Source organism: Miniopterus schreibersii, assembly GCF_964146895.1.
Source record: "Miniopterus schreibersii genome assembly, chromosome: 14".
Lineage (NCBI taxonomy): Eukaryota > Metazoa > Chordata > Mammalia > Chiroptera > Miniopteridae > Miniopterus > Miniopterus schreibersii.
In genome coordinates, this window is record NC_138114.1 from 21765192 (window position 1) to 21785285 (window position 20094).

Below are 20094 nucleotides of genomic sequence, written 5' to 3' on the forward strand. Positions count from 1 at the left end.
AGAATCACAGTTTTGGTAGATAATGCTCTGCCTACTGCCACAATGAATGCAACCCAACCCTGTATCAGAAATATTACAGAAGCTTGAAGAAGAAAGTAATGCGAGCTTTCATCACCATTCTACTTAGTCGTAAGCAAAGTGCTCATGAATCACATGCAATATCACAGCAATTTTTAATTCTCTTCTTGTATTTTCAAGCTGTTGTTTTCAGAGGATTTAGAATGCAAATTGTTAAGAGTAAGTTTCGTATCATTACTTATGTCATTTCTTCTTTCTCCTTTGCAGACTGGAAGAAAGGAAAGGAGTAACACCCTGAATACCGCAATAGACAACATGTGCAAGAAGACAAGGGACCTTCGCAGACAGGTAAGGGAAGAGGGACATGGAGACAGAAGCGCCACGCAAAACGAACTTTTTTTCCATCGCTGGAATGCTTATTTCTTGTTTTTGTTCTCTTAAAATTAATTTAGAACATGGAACAAGGACAATAAATATGCCCTTTCCGCATTACATACCTCAACTGTTTTTGTGACAAACATAATCTCGAAGGAAGTGTGTCACTTATTATCAGTCAGGGTTACATTTAAATGCTGACTCTGCCCTTATCTGCTGTGTGATCTTGGGGACAGATTTTTATCTTTTTGAGCCTCTCTGAGCTTATAAAATGGAATTAATCATACACAATAGGGCCGTGAGGATTCAATGAAATGCCTATCAGGGCCTGGTACATAGTAAGTTTTTAGGGAATGTTGGTGAATTGATTCTATTACATTAGAAGCTAGTTTATCATCCAAATGCTTAGAGTAAATAGTTAGTCATTCAGGCACCCTACCAGTTACTCCTTCCAGGTACTTTTCAGGATGTTTCACAAGTTAGTTTCTGTTTAAGTTAAGGCTCCTTTTCAAACTTAGGTCATCAAGAGCATAGGATTAGAAAGAATTTCATTATATAATTATGCCACAAATTAATTCCCCCTTTCCCAGAAATATGAAGACTTTGCTTTTTTCAAAGACTCTTGCTTTCCATTCCTTTCCACTATTTAAAAACCATAGTTCTTTTTCATGCACAACTTTAACTTGGTCACCATTAACTCATAAAAGAGGGCCAAAAGCTTTTCAACCCTAAGCTTTTAATGCAATATATTACTGCAGTTTAATGGGAAGATTTAGTAAAATGACCTGAGCAATCTTTTAATCCAGAAATAGATTTGGGAAAGGAATAAATAGGGATCCCCAGCCAGTTAAAATTAGCTGTGGAAAACACAATTTTGAAGGCTAGGAAACATCCAGAATCTCAACTTTATGGATTCAATGTGAATTCTGTTTCTACTGTCAGCACTTAGAATTATGGAATATAAGAGCTGGAAGGAACTTAGCACAACCTGTCTTATGACGCAGAGGAGAAAGCAAGCCAGTGTGGTGAGGTGGTCTGTCTAAGGAGGAAGGGGCATCACATCTACACTGGGTCAGAACCTACAATGGACTCAGGAACTCTTAAGCCCAGGGCCATCCTCCCTGTTGGTTGCTTGGCTTTTATTCTGGATCTTCTTCAGGATTTCTACTCCATATTCTCCTCCTAGGATTTGGAAAAGTTGTTCCTATATCAGCAATTTTGTCTTTCATTCCTCTCATCCCTCTATGCCTTTGATGAAGTCATGCACAAAGAGTTAATCTACATTTATTATCTCCAAAGCTTTGGAATCATTATTTTAAATTTATCTTTATTTTTGAAAGTATTACAGATGTCCCCCTTTTTCCCCCATTGACCCCCTCCATCCTGCTCCCACTCCCTCCCCGGGCCTTCACCACACTATTGTCCATGTCTATGGGTTATGCATATATGCATATAAATTCTTCGGTTAATCTCTTCCCCCTAACCCCCAACTCTGCTTTCCCTCTGAGGTTTGTCAGTCTATTCCATGCTTCTGTGTCTCTGGGTCAGTTTTGTTCATCATCAAGATAAAGCAATCCTTTGTGTGTAGAATTATCAGATTTAGCAAATAAAAGCACAGGATACCTAGATAAATATGAATTTCAGATTAACAACAAATATGTTTTAGTATATGTATGTCCCAAATATTGCATGTGACATATTGTATTTAAAAATAGTTGTGTTTATCTGAAATTCAAATTTAACCAGGCGTCTTGTAGTTTATCTTATAATCCTACTTGAGTTTCTACTTCACTATTGTCAGTAAGATATAGAAAGAACATGGGGGATTACTGATACTTTTTCTCATAGTAAGGGAATGTTTCCAGCTTGTAGAGAACTGTTGTGTTCCAGAGGTATGAAAACTCAGTGTGGCATCACAGGTCAATATCCTCATTGCTTTGGTTAAGTGTTGCTGCTGAACAAGCCACCACAATGATAGCAACCATTTTATTATGTTCACAATTCCATGAATCAACAGAGTCAGCAGGGCCACTTCTGTAGTGTTTTCACTGTGGTCTCCCATGCAGTGGTGGTCAAATGGTGGCTATGTCTCAGCTCAGAGCTGGGTATTTGAGGCCTCAGGGCCTCTTCTTTCCTCTCGCAGTGCACTGTTTAATCTCCGAACCATTCTTGTGGCTTCTCTCTCCAGCAGCGTAGCCTGGATTTCTTACATGATGTTTCAGGGCTCCAAGAAAAGAAAGATGGAAGCTGCCAGGCTTTCTTAGTGCCTGAGTTCCAGAGTCACTAGAATGTTGTTTCCTCCACATAATATAGATTAAAATTGTCACAAACCCTCTCCGAGGTTAATAGGAGCAAGTAGAGCAATATCTCTTGTGGGAGATGAGTGTGAGTACTCAGGAAGGGGTGGGATCATTAGAAGCTGTCTTTGTACACATCCATGGCCTTCAATGTCAGTGAGGTAGTTGCTATGATTCATTCTCAGTATCCTAATTGTTCTGATGTTCATGCTTCTAGCAATAATAAAAACTAGTTTAAACAGCAACATGAGTCATCTCCGCCTCTTCTTATTCTTGCAAAGTTTTTCAAGCAGTTTGGTTTAAGCACCTTAACTCTTTCACATAGGAAGGAGAAAGGCACAACCCTTGAAGTGTTTTTCTTTGGAATATTTAATGTTCATCTCTTATTTTAGATCTCTTTGCTTTTGGTAAAAAATAATCAGAGCCCATCTTTCTGCCCATTCGTCCTAATTCCCTTGCTTACCCACGGCTTGTCAATCAGCAACACAAAGACATTTTAGCTTTGGCTCAGAGAACCACTGGATTTCATTCATCCGTGAGGAATGAGACGGATTGCTTAAACATACCTGGGGGGAAGCAAATTATACATTTTGGGGCAACAAGGTGAACTGTCCTAGTAGGTCACGTAGAGTTTGTTTCAACCCTCTTGTTCTGTGACTTTAATGCCTGTTTTACTTGAGAACAAAGACAAAAGTCCTTGGCATGATGGTGTTCCCTGTCATTTGGCTCCAACTTAATCCCCATAATTCTTAATGTTCCTTCTCTTTTCGCTCGCTCTCTCTATTCTTCCTGCTCACCACACCAGCACATTAGCCTGTTCTCTAACTAAAAACTCTACTTACTATTCACCAATTTCCCATCACCTTTCTCCCCACTCCCAAACACACATGTGTCTTTGAATATATGGCTTGTTCAACTGGGTGCCTTCCCGGCTCCCTCTATGCCCCATACCCAATTAGGGAATTGACTGAGGAAGTTCAAGACTAAAGTAAATGCTACCTCTCTCATGAAACCTTTGAAATTTTCATCAGCTGGAAATTCATTTTATTCCCCCCCGAGCACATATAGCATGTGTCATTCTATTACAGCAGTCGTCACATTCAGCCAGTATTTCCCTTCCCACTGAATTTTAAACCCTTAAAATGATAGTTATGACAACGACTCTCATTTAATAAATGCTTTCCAAAGCTCTCTACCAACTGTAGTCCTTACATTATTGATTTTTATCCCTGAAACAAGAAATAATGCCATAGTATTATCTTTGTCCCTAAGGTGAGTTAACTTATTGAACAGCAGCCAGCCAACTGGTAGAGCCAACATTTGAGCCCATGTCCATTCAGCCTCTGCTCAGATTTGTAACCGCTACCCTCTGGGCCAGTTCACCTTCAGAATTTCTAGTGCCTAATGCCCTGATTTTGCTATCATAAATTATTTTATTCCTTATTATTTATTTTACATGTTTTTAAAAATTCAAATATTATTCTTCCTTAGTCTTCTTTCCCATTATTTATTTGAGAAATTCATACCTATTGAAATTCTTAAAAGGGAGGAAGACTTTAAAACCTCCTTTACTTCATTAAAAAATTAAAACAATGAATTAATTCTATATCTATTGTATTATTCCAAGTAGAACGTGCATTTACTTTCATGGAAGGCAAGTTAAAATTTTTATGTGTGTATTTTGAGAAAAAGATTGTCTGTCTCTTAGATGCCAAAGTAAGGACTGGAGGTATGTCAAATAAAATAGGATTCTGGTAAAAAGAAACAAAGAAAATGAAAACTTGATTAATTCTTTATTTGCTGAGTTGCTGAATTGCTATATCCACCTCTTCTTCATGTTGGTAGTACCAGTGCCACACTCAGAAAAAATATGTAGGTTTTTTCCTGCTCATTGTCATCATCAAATCATAGTAAGTATCCATAAGGTACAAGTCCCATTAAATTGACACAGTATTTATATGCTGAATTAATTATTAGGTAATTTAGTTCCGATTAGTCAATTGAGTTTTGAGAGTTATATTGTGCTATTTGACTTAAAATTAAATTGGCATCAATATACACAAATACACATTTTCCTAGTTCCCTAAGGATGATTCTTTTCTAAAACACTTTCTCTTCTTTCTCCTTCGCCTGACAATTTCATCCTCTGTTCCTTATTTGGTGGTTGTGGTGGGACAGGGTTTTTTTAGTTTCACATATAGCTTTCACTTTGGGGTTTCAATTGTAGAGAAATATATTATTTTTTATTTGAGATCCCAAACTACTTACATCAGTGGGAGATACAAGAATTGATGTCTCAAAGCCTTTTATTAAATTGTAGTGAGAAAGATGGAAAGCCCCTCAGTTTGGTTTTGTGCCTGACATCTTTCATCCAGGTATTTATTAAAAATACATACCTCTGGCTCCTATTGGCCTCTCACTAACTCCAACTTTTAGTTTTGCAGCTTCTAAGGTTGTCCTACTTCTACACTGGCATGTTGGATTCTTCTTTAAAGTTTTTTGTCCATCACCTAAGTGAAAGGAATGAGTTATTCCATTGGACAGGAAAGTAATATGGAAATAAATAAGATAGAAAATGTGTACATATTTATATAGATATAAATGACTGTGCAATTTAAGTGAAAAAATATCCCATATGAGTGTCAGAATATACAAAAAAAATTAGCATTCAAGGCCTTCCATGTCTTGTCCTTATATGTGTTTCTAGTTCTATGTTATAATCCCTCTAATAATCCCTCTTTCATAGTCAGCATGATACACAGGGGGAATCAAACCCAGTGGTGTGCAAAGCAGAAGTGGTAAAGTGTGACTGTCAATGGATAGCTTATGTAAAACATTAGAATCTGTTACTTGGCATGTGACCAAACAATATTAACACCAGACAAATATTGGAGTGCCCTGAAAGCAGATCCTGAAACTGCAGCCTGACTATAGGTAGTTTATTTGGGAAGTGATGCCAAGAAGCAAGTGTAAGAGACCATGAAGTGTAAGAGAACAGGCAGGGAAGGAGGAAAGGACTTGCTATTGAGGTTGCCACTATAGGCAACAGGAACTTAAGGGCCTCTGAGAGGGGACATATGCCTTCCAGAATTGTCTGGCCAATGGATGGAGGCTGGGAGTTTTATCCAGCAGCTCCCATCCCCATTGGCTGAGGGTTGCTCCCAGTGGTGTTGACTCTCCAGAACTTCCAGGAGAAGTGCTTGTGCTTGGGCTGAGTATCTCATGGAGACTTAGAGCAGGTCTTGAGAAAGAATAACAAAGAGAAACGTGGAAAGCGCTCAAGGTGGGATGTCTGCAGAGGACGTGGATCTGTTCGCCTCAGCAACAGCTGAAATCAGAGGCTGGCCCAGTGGGTGAAACGTAAAGCAGCAAATCCTTTAATGCAGAGTCCATCGTCATAGCTGTGAATGTGACGGTAAATGACCCGGAATCAGCAAACAGACAGTATGGTGAAGGAATTGTGGTTTGGTTGCATTAATTGCTCTGTTTATTATTTGTATGGGTTAAGATGCTTTCAAAACAGAAGGTATTTTCCTGCCTGCCAACTGTGTGCTATCAGTCCTAACATAAGTCACCAACTTCTGAGCATCTTATTGTTATCTTTTAATTGTTTTGTCTTACTTTGTTCTTTTTGCCTGAAATGCTTTCCATTACCCTCACTGTACCCAATGAGATCTTATTTCAGCCCTCCCTCTACCACTATGTTCTAGTAACACTAGATGCTTATGATGTCCTGAGGATCCCTCTATTTTCTTTGCTCATGGATAGTCTTTATTCCTAGAATGTTATGTTCCCCACTTCCTATTCAGCTTTTAAAATGGAATACATGTATCTCATTCTTACTAACGCCTTGTTCACCATGACAATCAGTGTACATTTTCTCAATCTTTTTTCTAAGATACTCATCAAACTCTTTGTTCATCTCTCACTCCCTAACAGTCACCCAGTCTTTGTCATCCTCACGCTCCCCAGGCTGCCTAGAATGTTGCCTTGTCCTTAGACAGACAGCTCAAAATGCGTTTGTTAATTTGAATGAATGTACAGTTACAGAACAGAAGATTTATTTTGCTCATTATATTTGCCGCTATATTATGTCAGGTAATTTTAGCCTATTTTCCAACAGAATGTTGAAGACATTGGCATAGAACTTATTTGAAAGCTTATTTTCTAGTCCTTTTGTCTTGTCCTACTGAACATAATACCACACTTATGTGGTACATCTTTTCTCATTTAATGTGTTATGTAGTTAGCAACAGGTCTTAGAAAAATGCAAAACAGTGTTCTTGGTTTGGTTTAACTTTTAAAAAATAATTTAACCAAAGAGGTCATTTATTTATTCTTTAATTAATAGTAAGTCAGCTGTACCTCGAGCCTCTCCTTTGCAATATGTTTTAATACCTGTGCATGGAATGAAGGGTTGATATAATAGCAGAGAAAGTATAGTTGAAAACCTTGAACAAATAAAAAAAGAGCAGGGAGTATAAAGACCATAAAAATGAAGGAGAGACTAAAGGTAGTATCAGAGAGGGGAGAGGAACAGACCATAGCAAATGTATCCAGCCCTGGGAGAAGATTGCTATAATTGTTGAAGTATTTACAGAAATTGGCACAATGTGAGGCAATTGTTATTCTCCATCTCTCTAGTCTTTTGTATGGTGATAAATTAAAATGCATTTTTTAAAAGCACAAGAGGACAGTTTGACTTTCTGCATATATTTGCAGAGGGGAACAAACATCAAAGTCTTTTATATGAGAAACAATCCCTCTTTAAGCCTGTCTCGATGTTGTTAATACCAAGTCTTGCTTCTTCATGTCCCAAATTACTAAAAACAAAAGTTTATTGTTACTGTCTCTGTCCCCTTGTCTCCCATGTATTCTTCAAGCTTTAGCAGTAGGACTCTTGCTCCAGTTTTTCCACTGAAACTACTCTAAGTTCAGCAGGAACCTGTTAGTGGTCAAATCCAACAGACAAGTCTAGGTTATTTTCATTTAATTTACCTTTGAAATTAGATTTTGAAACTTATTATCTTCTTGAAATTTCTTTGCTGTCAGTGTCCTGGTTTCCTTTATTATAATATTTAATGACTCGCTTTTCAAATGGATTATAAAGGACCATATATTTCCATCTTGACATTTTGCACAATACCGTGCACTTGCTAGAAATGTAAAGGATGGTTTTCAGAGTATCTGTTGAATTGAATCAAGTAAAATGGAAAAAAGTTCCAACAAGTTCATAATGTGGACATTATAATTGTGTTTGGTACAATAGGTGCATTTGGAGAGCACTGACACAGATTTATTTGAAAGTTTCTCCTTTATCTGTCCTTTGGCTAACCGTGGACACAGGTAACTGTGTTGATGGCCTAAGGGAGGGGGGTAGGGGCCGGGTGGAGGTGGGTAAAGGGCGATAAAATTGGGGACATCTGTAATAAAGCCAACAATAAATTTTAAAAAAAGCTACTCCTTTAGTTGTCGGTCATTTGCTCTCTTTGCTTCTTGGCCATCATCTCAGTCTCTTTTTAAGTTTGTCTTCCATCTGCGTGACTCCCCTAGATGGTCCTGTTTCCTAAGGTTTCATTTTTAGACATCTCCTCGTTGTGATCCCCTCTCTCTATGGTCGTGTCCACCTCCTTGGTTTAAATTGCCCCCATGCGTATGCTGGCTTTCAGTCGCATTTCTCTAGGGCTGGTCTTCTTTTAGCTTTCCTTCCCCACGTCCTGGTTACAAATGAGAGAAGAGGCGGATGGGGGAGAGAAATGGTCACTGAAGACGGCTCCCCTTCGGAGAGATTCCTTCAGCTTCTCTCTTAGGTATCTGGAGCTAGCACAGCCTGTGGTTCCCGGTTCCTCGGGTCAGTCTTTGTGGAGGTCAAACAGATCGTTCATGCACTGCGTTTGCCTGGTAACCCCTTCCCACTCTGCACCCTGTCCGAGTAAGGGCTCAGTAAATATTGATTAGTGGTCACTAGTGGTTTGCCTTTCTGCATGCTAAGGAGAATTTTCCCTTGAGGATTTCCTATAGCCTTTGTGAAATGGTTGGTAGCCAGGAAATTTCACAGTGCTGAGCAAGCTCTACCATCTTGGGCAGAGGTATTTTTCTCAAAGAATCTATAATTATTATGGATTTATTTTCCTATAATCACTATAGAAAGATAGACCGTGCTCTTCTTTTTTTTATGTAGGTACATCATTCAACCCCTTAAAAATGTATTATTATTTCTAATGTAATCCAAAACTAGGTTAAGTGTCTATTTTTTTTAAAAAATACCCTAAAATATAATTTTCACAAAAGGAAAATTATAAATTTTCTGTCTGATAGCTGTTCATTTCTTTGTTTTCCCATATAGAGGTTATTAAATTAAATGAAGGGGTGATCAAAAAACTCTGGGGCCATTCATAATCATTGACATTGTTAATGGAACATTCCATGATATTGTGATCCTTAAGCGTTCAATATTATATAAATTCAGTGTATTAATTTTCTCATGCTGTTTTAAATTTCTGGAACTATCTGCTGAGTAGAGTAATTGCCTGATTGTCATTTATAAGCTTACACATAATCTAATTTAAAAGAACTAATTGTAGCAGAATGTTACACTTGTTTAATAATTTAAGGTGTGAGGGCAAGAACAATTAATGCAAATGAAGAGAATTGGACGTCAAACTCATTTATGATTCTCCTTGCTCTATTAATCTATTATCAACTGGCATAATCGGTGATCTAACTTGGTTTAATCACCATGACGTCTACAGTTTAGCTAATCAAAATTTATCAGTTCCTCCAACAAGGTAGAAAATGTTTCATAATTTTGTAATTATGAAAATACATGATGTACAATGTTGTTTGTACACATGCATAAACATTACAGTAGTGTAATATCTTTGAGGGGAAAAATGGACATATTATCACTTATAATCTGACTTTTGGGCTAAGTACAGGTAAAGAAAAAATTAGAGACTTTTGAGAGCAAGAGAGCTATTGCTCGATACGATTTTCTTTGATATTTTGCTTATTTTAGCTTTGTAAGTAACATACATACACAGTCTTAAATATGATTTTAGGGATTGTGCAAAAATATATAAAATAAATATAGCTGCTGTTGTAAAAATACAAAATAACATGAACTGCTTCCTGACTTTTTTGAAAAGCATGAATTTTCTGTTTCTTCTTAGCTCCGCAAGGCTATTATAGATCATGTGTCAGACTCTTTTCTGGATACGACAGTCCCACTTTTGGTTCTCATCGAAGCTGCCAAGAATGGCCGGGAAAAGGAAATAAAAGAATATGCTGCGATATTTCGTGAACACACCAACAGGCTTGTGGAAGTAAGTGTGCTCGAATTTTAACTACTCTATGTCTGGGAGAATGGGGTCTCCTTCCCCATTTACAGTTGAGTTATACTTAATAATAACTTGTGACAACTTATTACCAATGAAGCAGAGCTGGGCCAGCGTAATATAAAGGTATAGATGTCAAACTGTGTAAACCATTCCCCATTGGCTTGGAAAAAGAGCAATTTATTTAGAAAGAGCTATGAACCTATAATCAATATTTAAATGCCTATTTTTTAAATGCCTATTTTTTCAGAGCTACACAGGTAAACCGGTTAAATGCATAGCATATAGTTTGTTCTATCCTTACAAATATTTTCTTTCCGTTGTAACTTAAAAGTATCAAATATTCTATCTCATGCTAATTTTTTGTTTTTCTACCATATTTTCATGGCTAGTTCAACCTTTCATTACTGGTTCAACTTTTAAATAATATTCCGCTATGTAATGTGACTACAGAATAAGAATGTAGGATACAGAGGGGTAGAGAGGTCTAGAGTAATTAAGTAGGGTTTAGTGGATTGGTCCATGTCTTAGTTGGGGCAAGAGGAGATGATAAAACTATAATTTCCTCTGACTTGTAACCTAAAAACATGGAAGTGCTCCATGATTTGGGGGACAGGGTGGCATTTGTTCCAGGGGCCATGAAGGACTGGGTGGTTACCAGTAGACACATAATGGAACCAATTGTGTTATGGGCATTAAAATGCAGCCACAGTGTAAGATAGAGCCTGGATGGAAGAATTTCCAGCACCCAGTAATATGACAGTCCTCAGAAGGCTGGGGACTAGTGGCAGGAAGGGGGAAATGTGATTGACCACATCCGTATGCCAGAGCTGGTACCCATCTGTAACCATCAGTATGACTGTGCCAGTTATTGGGGCTAATGTCTAGTCTCATTCTCAGGGCCTGTGCCATACTGTTTCGACTGTCACACCTTCCTATACTGGCCATGAACACTGGTGAAATATGTGTTTGGGGGCCCAAGTTGCTTGTAAAACTTCTGTTAGATATAGTCACCATCTGGATTAGAACCACAGCTTTCAATATAACATATACTAAAATAGAGGGCTCTACCAACCTCTTTTATGTGGATCCACTGGGAAGGAAGTTTCTAATGTTGGTAGCACATGTACTATAAACTCTCTTTCTGAGTCCCAGTCCTCAGATCTAAAAAATGAAAGGAGTGGATAAATAAATGGCTGCTAAGATCACTTCAGCCCTAAACTTCCCCCACCTTCAACTTTGACATGTCCTTTGAACTTCCCAAGAATTCCATGAGACAGGGCAATGGTTACAATTCCCATTGACCTTATATGGAAATAAACATACAAAACCCAAACCAGGTTAATTAGAGTCAGAGCTGATTTCCAGGTTTGCAATTTTTAACTAATTTGTTCATTATTTATCTAGTTTTTTTATTCCTTCTTATACTCATTCCTCCAATATTTTTTAACTATTTCCCCAGGAAAGTGTTCAGAGCAGAGGGAGCAGATTGTTAAAGGACCTCAGTGTAGCCCCTGAGAATTGTAAAAGTTTTGTCTAAAAATATGTTCTCTGAGCTGAAGGCACCCAAAACCAACTTTTTGGTGAACTATTCTGAGAGTAAAAGTTGATTTCTGTTAATAAAGTTGCATCCCCGTTTCTATTTCTCAGTTTAGTATTTCTATGAAACATAAGCCTCATGAGATGTTCGTAAAGAAGGACTCCTTGATCACACAGTTTTGGGGGAAAATGTTTATTCTCTTGGACATTTTATATTTCTGAAAAATCCATGTCAAAATTTCCCCAAATCAGTTAACTAAGGAACTCTATTTCATGTCACTTATTAACAAGGCCCTGCCTTCAGGGAGCATTTGAGAATGCCACCTTAATTTATTACCAAATGATTGTCTTTTATTATGTAGGCAGAGCTCTTCAGGTCTGTTTTAAATGTTTAAGGATTTTGAAGATTATGTATCTTATGTGATTATTGAAAGAAAAGATTTTGGAATTTTGAGCTACTGGAGGACCGAAAATGAGTCCAATTTAACTCTGCATGTTCCCTTAGCACATTATAAAATTATACTAGATTTGGAGTCTTCTAACTCTCACCCTGATATACTTAGAAGCTGGCCTAAGTCATTTTCAGTTTCACTTAGCTTTTAATACATAATAGACCATCCCCAAACTTAGTGCTTAAAACAGCCATTTATTATTCTCGCACTGATCTGTGGGTTGACTGGGCAGAGATGGGCAACTTTCACTTAGGGTCTCTCATGTGATTACTGTCAAATATTGTCTGGGGATGTAGCCCTTCAAAGATTTGACTAGGCTAGACATACAGGATGGCACATTCCCATGACTGAAAGTGCATGTAGCTGTCAGCTGGGAGCTTAGCTGTGGGTGTCGAGAGAGCACCAATACATGGTTGCCCTGTGTGACTTCAGCTCATCACGGCATAGTTGCTGGGTTCTGAGATGAGAGGTCTTAGGAGCAAGACAGAGACAGAAAGTAGAAGCTGACATTCTATTAAGGCTGGGCCCAGAAATTGGCAGGATGAGACCTCCTCTGCATTTTATTGGTCAAAGCAATCACAGAGCCTGTCCAAACACAAGGAGGGGGTGGCAGGTAGGGGGCATGAGACTGCTTTTCAATGGAAGGAATAGCAAAGGTTTTGTGGCCACCTGCGATCTACTACAGTTCTCTGGGCTTCATTTTCTTTATCTATAAAGTGAAGGTTAAAAAAAGATCATGTCTAAGGCCACTACCAGTTTCTAAACTTCTGTGATCCAACAAATACTTTCTTAAAATTGAGAGACTTCTGTTTTTCTAAGAGATATAGACATAGGAGAAAATAGAAATGATTTTTTAGGTATACTGCTTGTACAGTGTTCTTTATTAAGAAGGAAACAAAAGAGCACTACATTTATCTCCCAGGAAAATTATTTTTTGAAAAGAGATGTCTAACCAAAGCAACAGAGAAAATCATCATTAACTTATCACAAACATCGAGCCAGAAGCGTCTGGGACAGTCAGGGAAATAGAGCTTATAAATAACAGTTTCAGAAGCCATTCTGGGTTCGCTCTGTAGAGGCTGCTTACCAACCCTGCACCCCCCTGCTTCCTGCACCTCCCCGCCCAGACACACCACGTGCCCCTCGCGCCCCCAAGCTGGGCAGTTTCGCGTAGCAGGCCGGAAAGTTCCATTCTGAAAGGCTTCGAGAAAAAGCTGTTTTCAGTGTGTCTGGGTTTGGATACCGCCACTGTGTTTGTCAGAGAAATCCAGAATCAGTGGACTTGCTGAAGTTAGACTTAAATAAAACAAAAGTTCACTTTTAAAGAATTCCTGTCAGATCTTTGAAGAAAATCTCCGTGCTGTTAAAGGAACACTTTAGATAATGATTCATGTATAACTTTTACAAAACAGATAGTAAAAAGTGGAACTGAACACAAAGCATTAAGGCAACAACAATGAAGAAATTATACAGGTGATAATTAGAAAACCAACAGGATTTGGGGTGTTGGAGAAAAGAAGCGGAAATAAGGAGCAAGTTGGCCAATAATTAGGGCTGAGCGCTCATGATCTCCGGCGGAGTCACATGTGAGGCCTCCTGTTATATTATCACGTAGTTTGTAAAAAACTATAAGATGCTCATGGTTGAAATGATGGTTATAAAATCCTGGGTAGTGCCAATACTTGGAGAACCTACATCCTTGTGACTAATTTTGTTATGCTGAACTATTACGCAAAGCTGTTCCTGCTTTGAATATCCAAGTTACTCTGTGTTTTTGGATCCACCAAGCCACAGTGGGAAGATGAAGCAGGAATCAAGGAGCTGCATTTTGAAAGTCATCTTCACCTAGTGATTAGCAATTAGTGACAAATGTGCTCACTGAATTATGTGCCCAGTACTTTGATCTTGCACAGTCAGTCACTTAGAGCACCATTAACTCTACTGGATTCCACCAATAATACCTATTAAACAGAAAGCTTAAAAATGTTAATTTTGTCTTAATATTCAGTAATTCTAGAGAGTAGGCATTTTATCTTTTATCATTTTGAGACTCCTCAAATAATAGCAAAATCTTTGCTCCTAGTGCCAAATCAGTCGGTACTGAGGGAAGAAACACATTCCTAACAGCAGCTCAGTTCTCATTCTCTCTAAACAGTTGACTTTGTGGATCTCATTTCCTGGACTGGAGATATATGCCTGAGCCCAATTATTTAGTAGAGGACCTCCCTACTCCACTGTGCATGGATGCCTTAAAGTGATTCTTCACAGTGATTTAGCAGGTGCCTTTTCCATTAATTATCAAGAGCAGACACTATAAACCGAGCTGAAGATTTTGCTCAGGACTTTGTGACAATTTGATAGAATCTTTAAAGAACTTTGCCCACTCTAGAGGTGCAATCTGTAACTTTAATGTGATAATACAACTATTATTCAGAAGAATAATTGTCATTATATTCAACAAATGTATTATTTATTATAAAGGTCATTATAATAAATAATACACATTTCTCTGAAATTAATTTTAAAACTCCACTATTATTTTTGAATCATATTTTAATTTGTTCTCAGAAAATCAGTTCATGCCAACACTTCAGTTGCTAGTAAGACTGTAAAACCTCCAGTTTATCCCATGGGTTTTAGCATATTAATTATTGTTAACTACGACAGTGTTAATGGTCTAGGCCTGAAAACGTTCTATGAATTAAGGAAGTTTATGTGAAAGCCAGCTTTCCTCAGTGCTTTGACTTACTCATCAAAAATTCATCTGTCTTCACCCTATTTTAGTAAGTTTCATGGGAGCCTTTTATCAAAAAGGAAAAAAGGAGGTGGACATTTAATTATAATACTTCCTTCCAACCTACAAAGCTGATTGTTCCCACTCACAAAATGGTGAGCCAGATTTAGCAGAGCCCCCGCACCAAAAGAGAAGGCTTCAGAGGGACTCTTGCTGTTTTGCAAGAAGTGCTTACTGCTCTCAGCTCTCCTGATGTCTTTGCCTGTTGACAGGACGCTGTTCCATGTCACACATTGCTTGAATCGATCATCTGTTATCAAATAAGGGTATGTTCAGTTATAAGTAAATAAAGCTGTTAGAGTCCCCTTCCGTTTTTTTCTCCTTGCCCCTTCAAAAGAAATGAGCAAACCTGTTCTTGCAGTTGTACACAGAGCAACACCTTTCTCAGCGAGCATCTTGGCACCTCTCCTCTGGTGGGAAGCGATGTTACAGCTAAGGCAGCAATGCCTTTGCTTATATAGAAGAGAGCACACAGGTGTGCCTGCCCGCTCCCTGGGTTAGAAACTGTCACCATATAGTCCTCTTTCAGCTAAAAGATGTGATGAGCATGATCCTTAAAATCCTAGTGAATGATCTTTCCATGTTTTAGAGGTTTCTTTATACATTTTCCATTCAGGGTCTTTGGAGTACAGGAAAAGGGTAGTGCTACAGTTACAGGAAAATCAGAGACTTCCCACAATAATCAAGAATATATATTTTTGAATGGAATATTAGTGTTTTGGAATTAAGAGGAGGGAGAAAATGATATGGATTAGAGCATTACGGGAATTCAGCATGAAGTAAACAATATTTACAGTGAATCTTGAGGACTAGGCAGGAGTTGGATTTGAAAAACTAGAGCTGCAAGTGGAGGTAACAGCATGAAAGGAGGCACAGTGCTCATTCCTGTGCTCCAGGACCAGTAGAAATGAGCTCTAGATCACTAAATTGACTGAAGCATGAAGTGGAATAGGGGCAGTTTATAACAGCCTTGAATATTTGATTGCCAGGGAGAAGAGGTTAGGCTTCATCCTACAGAACTGGATCCAGTAATGGAGTTGGGAGGATTTGCAGGGAAGTCATGTTGAGAGAGTTTGCCTATGGACTATTTTGCATCTGGATATCAAATTTTCTAAACCCCAGCAATTGATTCGAATCTCATGAGCATAGACTGGCATTTAAATGGGACTGCATTTAAAATGTAACTTATCACCATACATTAAAGAGAGAGAAGAAAACTAGTTTTAATAATGAAATTGGAACAGGAAAGCAAGGGCCTCATGACTTAATGGCACCAGATTGATGCCACCCAGTAGAAATAGAAGGCAAACCACATACATTGTTTAAAATGTTCTAATAGTCATACTAAAAACAGTAAAAATAAACAGGTGGAAATAATCTTAACAGTATGTTCTATTTAATCCAATATATCCCAAATATAATTTTAACATGGAATTGATATAAAAACTAATGAGATATCTGACATTCTTTTTTTGTACTAAGTCTTAGAAATCTGGGGTATATTTTACACTTACAACCTGTCTTAAGACTACACACATTTTAAGTGTATAATAGTCACCTGTGGCTGTTGGCTATGTATTGGACTAGATAGATGATTAGCTAGTTGAGGACAAGAGTGCATTCATTCATTTATTTATTTATTTATTTATTCATTCAACAGATATATCCTCAGGGCCTACTTTGTGACATATTCTGTGCTGGACACTTGTAATGCTGTCTAGAGCCTTGGTTTTTGTTTCCCTAGCCTGATGTATAGTAAGTGAAGCATTCAATAAGTCATTGTTGAATGAATTAGTGTATAAACATATGAAGTAGAATGTTTATTAATCCTATAGAAAATCTTTTTTTAAATTGTATTTATTGATTTTAGAGAGAGATTAAGGGAGACAGAGACAAAGAGAGAGAGAGAGAGGAAAACATAGATTTGTGGCCCCACTTATTGATGCATTCATTGGTTGATCTTGTATGTGCCCTGACCAGGGATGAACCCACAACCCTGGTGTATCAGGATGACGCTCTAACCAATTGAGCTACCCTGCCAGGGCTAGAAAATCTTAAAGATGGTAAACAGTGTGACCTATTGAGTAAGGTATAAAATATAGAGACAGATCTGGGTTCGAATCCTGGCTAGATAGTCTTGGGAAAGTCCTTTAATATATCCCTTGCATCTGCCTTGTGAAGGACATATTCCACTGTAAAGTGAGGGTGACGGTGAGGTCGGATGGGGTGACAGATTGGGGCATCAAATGCCGCATGAGGTGGACAGTGTTGTTCGGTGAATATTAATCTTCTTCCTTTTCCCCTATTTAACATAATTTTTTCCCTCGAAACCTTATTTGAATACAGGTCACTTGAATCTCGAGTACCTCTAATAAGCAATGGCATTTTCCTTTTGAAAAATCGACTTTATAAGGTAATTTCAAATTTGCTGTAGTTGTTGAACCTTTGTGTTCTACCTCCGAAAATAGATAAAAGTGTTTTTTAAGAACATTAATGGGCCAAGAGATGGCACGTGCAAAAGCTCCTGTAGAAATTATGTAGTAAAAGTTTGACATACAGTTAACTGGTGTGTGAAACTTCTCTGAAACTAGAAACTTCCCAATATTACTCTCCATGATGGTATTTGGCCAAGAGTTAATAAGCGAATATACTAGCTGACAAGTAATCCTAGGTCTGGAAGCCAAACTTTGTTTTAATCATGTTTGATCATGGATATTGGGACTAATTTATTTCTTTTAATTGGTTCACTATTCCAGTCAATTAAAAGTACAGATAGTGAGTCCCTCCAATGTGGTCTACAGAGCTCATCTGCACAGACACCTGCTGTTGAAACCTGGTTTCGTTTTTGTCTTTTGTGTTTTAGAAGAGTTCTTCTGCTCTCCTGCTTAAGTGGCTCTAGCAAATCACTAAATCTCTCTGGAATTCAATTTGATTATCTGTAAATGGGAAATAAGGGATTAAATATTCTTCTCCATTCCTGGCATTCAAACTTTTAAGAACCAGAGAGTAGAGTTCTTCTATTTGTTTTATGGGCATAAAAAATATGGTCATAGATGGAGAAGGCTGGTTAACCAGAAGTATTTGAGGAGTGGATTTTTTTATGGCTTTCACAGGACAAAAATCACTTTTTTGGATAATAAAAAGAGAAAAACAAGGGAAGAAATTAAAGTCAAATATAAAACATTTAGTAATCTGTACCAGCATCGTGCAAAACACTTTCTACTTATTACCCCGTTACATCAATGCTCACAGTGAACATTTTGCTGATACGGACACCCGGCTGAAAGAAATTAAGCAACTCTTCTAAGGTCACAGAGCTAATGAATGGCAGAGCAGGGCATCGGCTCTGTTCTATCAATGTCAGAGATTAAAGGATAATGGTAGCACAATAAATCTAAAACTGGAAGAGCCCAAGTTTTATGTCATTAATTCCTTGGTGGAGAGAGGAAAACCTTTCCGAATGCTTTTAGACCAGAGACCTGCTGTTAAGTGGATCAAGCTGTGAAAGTTCCAAGAGTTGACTTCATTTTTTCTAAGAATCTCCAATCTTCTTCCACTTTCCTTACCAGAGCAGTAGAAAGCCAGAAGCATGCATTTATGCCCATGAACTTCTCCATATGCATTCTTTGTAATTCTTAGGTAACTGCTTAGCTAATACTTAGTGATTAGTCCAGGATGTAAGACCTAAGTGAGATCAGGCATCATTTTCTGATGAGAAAGTAGAAGTGGTCCATTTATAAGTTGATTGTCTAAATCTTAGAATATATTCTGCCTTTTCATCAGTGTTATGCATACTATTTAGCTTCCTCCTTTAGTTCACAAGAGCCTATTAAGTCCCTAATAGAAGTCTGAAATTGCAGAGCATTTTATTAGGGGCATTCTTTCTAATCTAAAATGCATTTAGAGGTGCCCCTTTCTATCACTCAGCCCACTCTCAACCTTCTGTGCAGAACGTCCCCAAGTTGGAGGCAGAGAATTCAGGTGCTTACAATGGGGGGACAAACAAGTGATTAGTAAAAGGGCTGGTCAGGGGGTATCTGTGATATAACGGAGAACATAAGCCCACTTTAAAGGATGGACCTCAGCTTATCCTTGGTCAATTATTGCTGTGCATGAATACAGGCCTTGTATGCCTTGTATTGTCAGACAATAGAATTTCTGAAAAGAACCCAGAAATACAGATTTTAATGTAAAAGTCTGTTGATGTCTAATTGTGGACAGTTAAATCAATTTAAAATAAAATAAAAGCAAAAACACAGTCCTATCAATTGTGCCAATACATAATGCCAGGGATTATTAATTTTACAATATTCGCTCTAAGGTCAAGTTTTAAAAGACAAACTTCAGCAAAATGGATTTTTGTAAGACGTGTAGATCAGATCTGCAGGATGTCTTATTAGTGAGAATCAGGTATTATAGCTAGGTAGTAAATACAGGAAAGGACCTTCGTTTGGGGAAGTGGGTTTCTACCAGTTTTCTTTCCAATAATGGTTAACCTTGAAATAGGAGGTGTATTTAAAAGAGTTAAGGGCACGCAGAAGATCAGTCTTTTCTTCTCATCTCCTCTGCTGTTTGCAGTCAACGCTCGGGTAGGAGTGGGGAGCCGATAAAGGGGATCATGTTAAAGGATCGTTCATGTGTGCATTAGACCTGCTGAAAGCTGTGAATGTCCAGAAAATCCCCTTCATAAGAAAATAGGCTGGACACTTTCTGCAAGATGAGAGTGTTAGATTTTATGCTTTTTAAGAAATGCTCCTAACCCAGCTGGGCGTGGCTCAGAGGTTGAGCATCGACCTGGAATCCAGGAGATAGTGGTTCAATTCCAGGTCAGGGCACATGCCCGGGTTGCAGGCTCGATCCCCAGCACGGGGCGTGCAGGAGGCAGCCGATCAATGACTTTCTTGTCATTGATGTTTCTATCTCTCTCTCCCTTCCTCTCTCTGAAATCAATAAAGACATATTTAAAAAAAAGAAATTCTTCTGTTACTGAAAAACAAAGTCAAACTTACTCTGCATTCCATTAATCACTTTGTATAAAGTATAAGCAGCATCCAAAGAGATGGGTTTTCTAAATCACTCTGATATATTTTTAAAAATTATGCATGGAGTTCCAAAAGAAAAGGAGAACATCCTTACAGTGTTTTACTTTTGTGCTTTGAATCAGCCCAGTAAATGTGCTCTACAAATTCTCCTTCCCTCCCCCTACCTTTCTTTCATTTTAACGCTCCTTCTTATTCTTTCACTCCAACACTGGTCTAGTCAAATTATTGCTCATTGTGTCA

At 38.0% G+C, this 20094-nt stretch overlaps 1 protein-coding gene across 2 annotated transcripts in view; it reads left to right on the forward strand.

Moving 5' to 3' along the window:
• Positions 1-20094, forward strand: part of CTNNA3 (catenin alpha 3) — a 1199527-nt gene that overhangs the window by 638677 nt on the left and 540756 nt on the right. For both annotated transcript variants that reach the window (XM_081158218.1, XM_081158219.1), the window contains exons 8-9: positions 286-366; positions 9863-10015. In XM_081158218.1, the coding sequence (XP_081014344.1) occupies positions 286-366; positions 9863-10015 (234 nt within the window). The remainder of the gene's footprint in view (positions 1-285; positions 367-9862; positions 10016-20094) is intronic.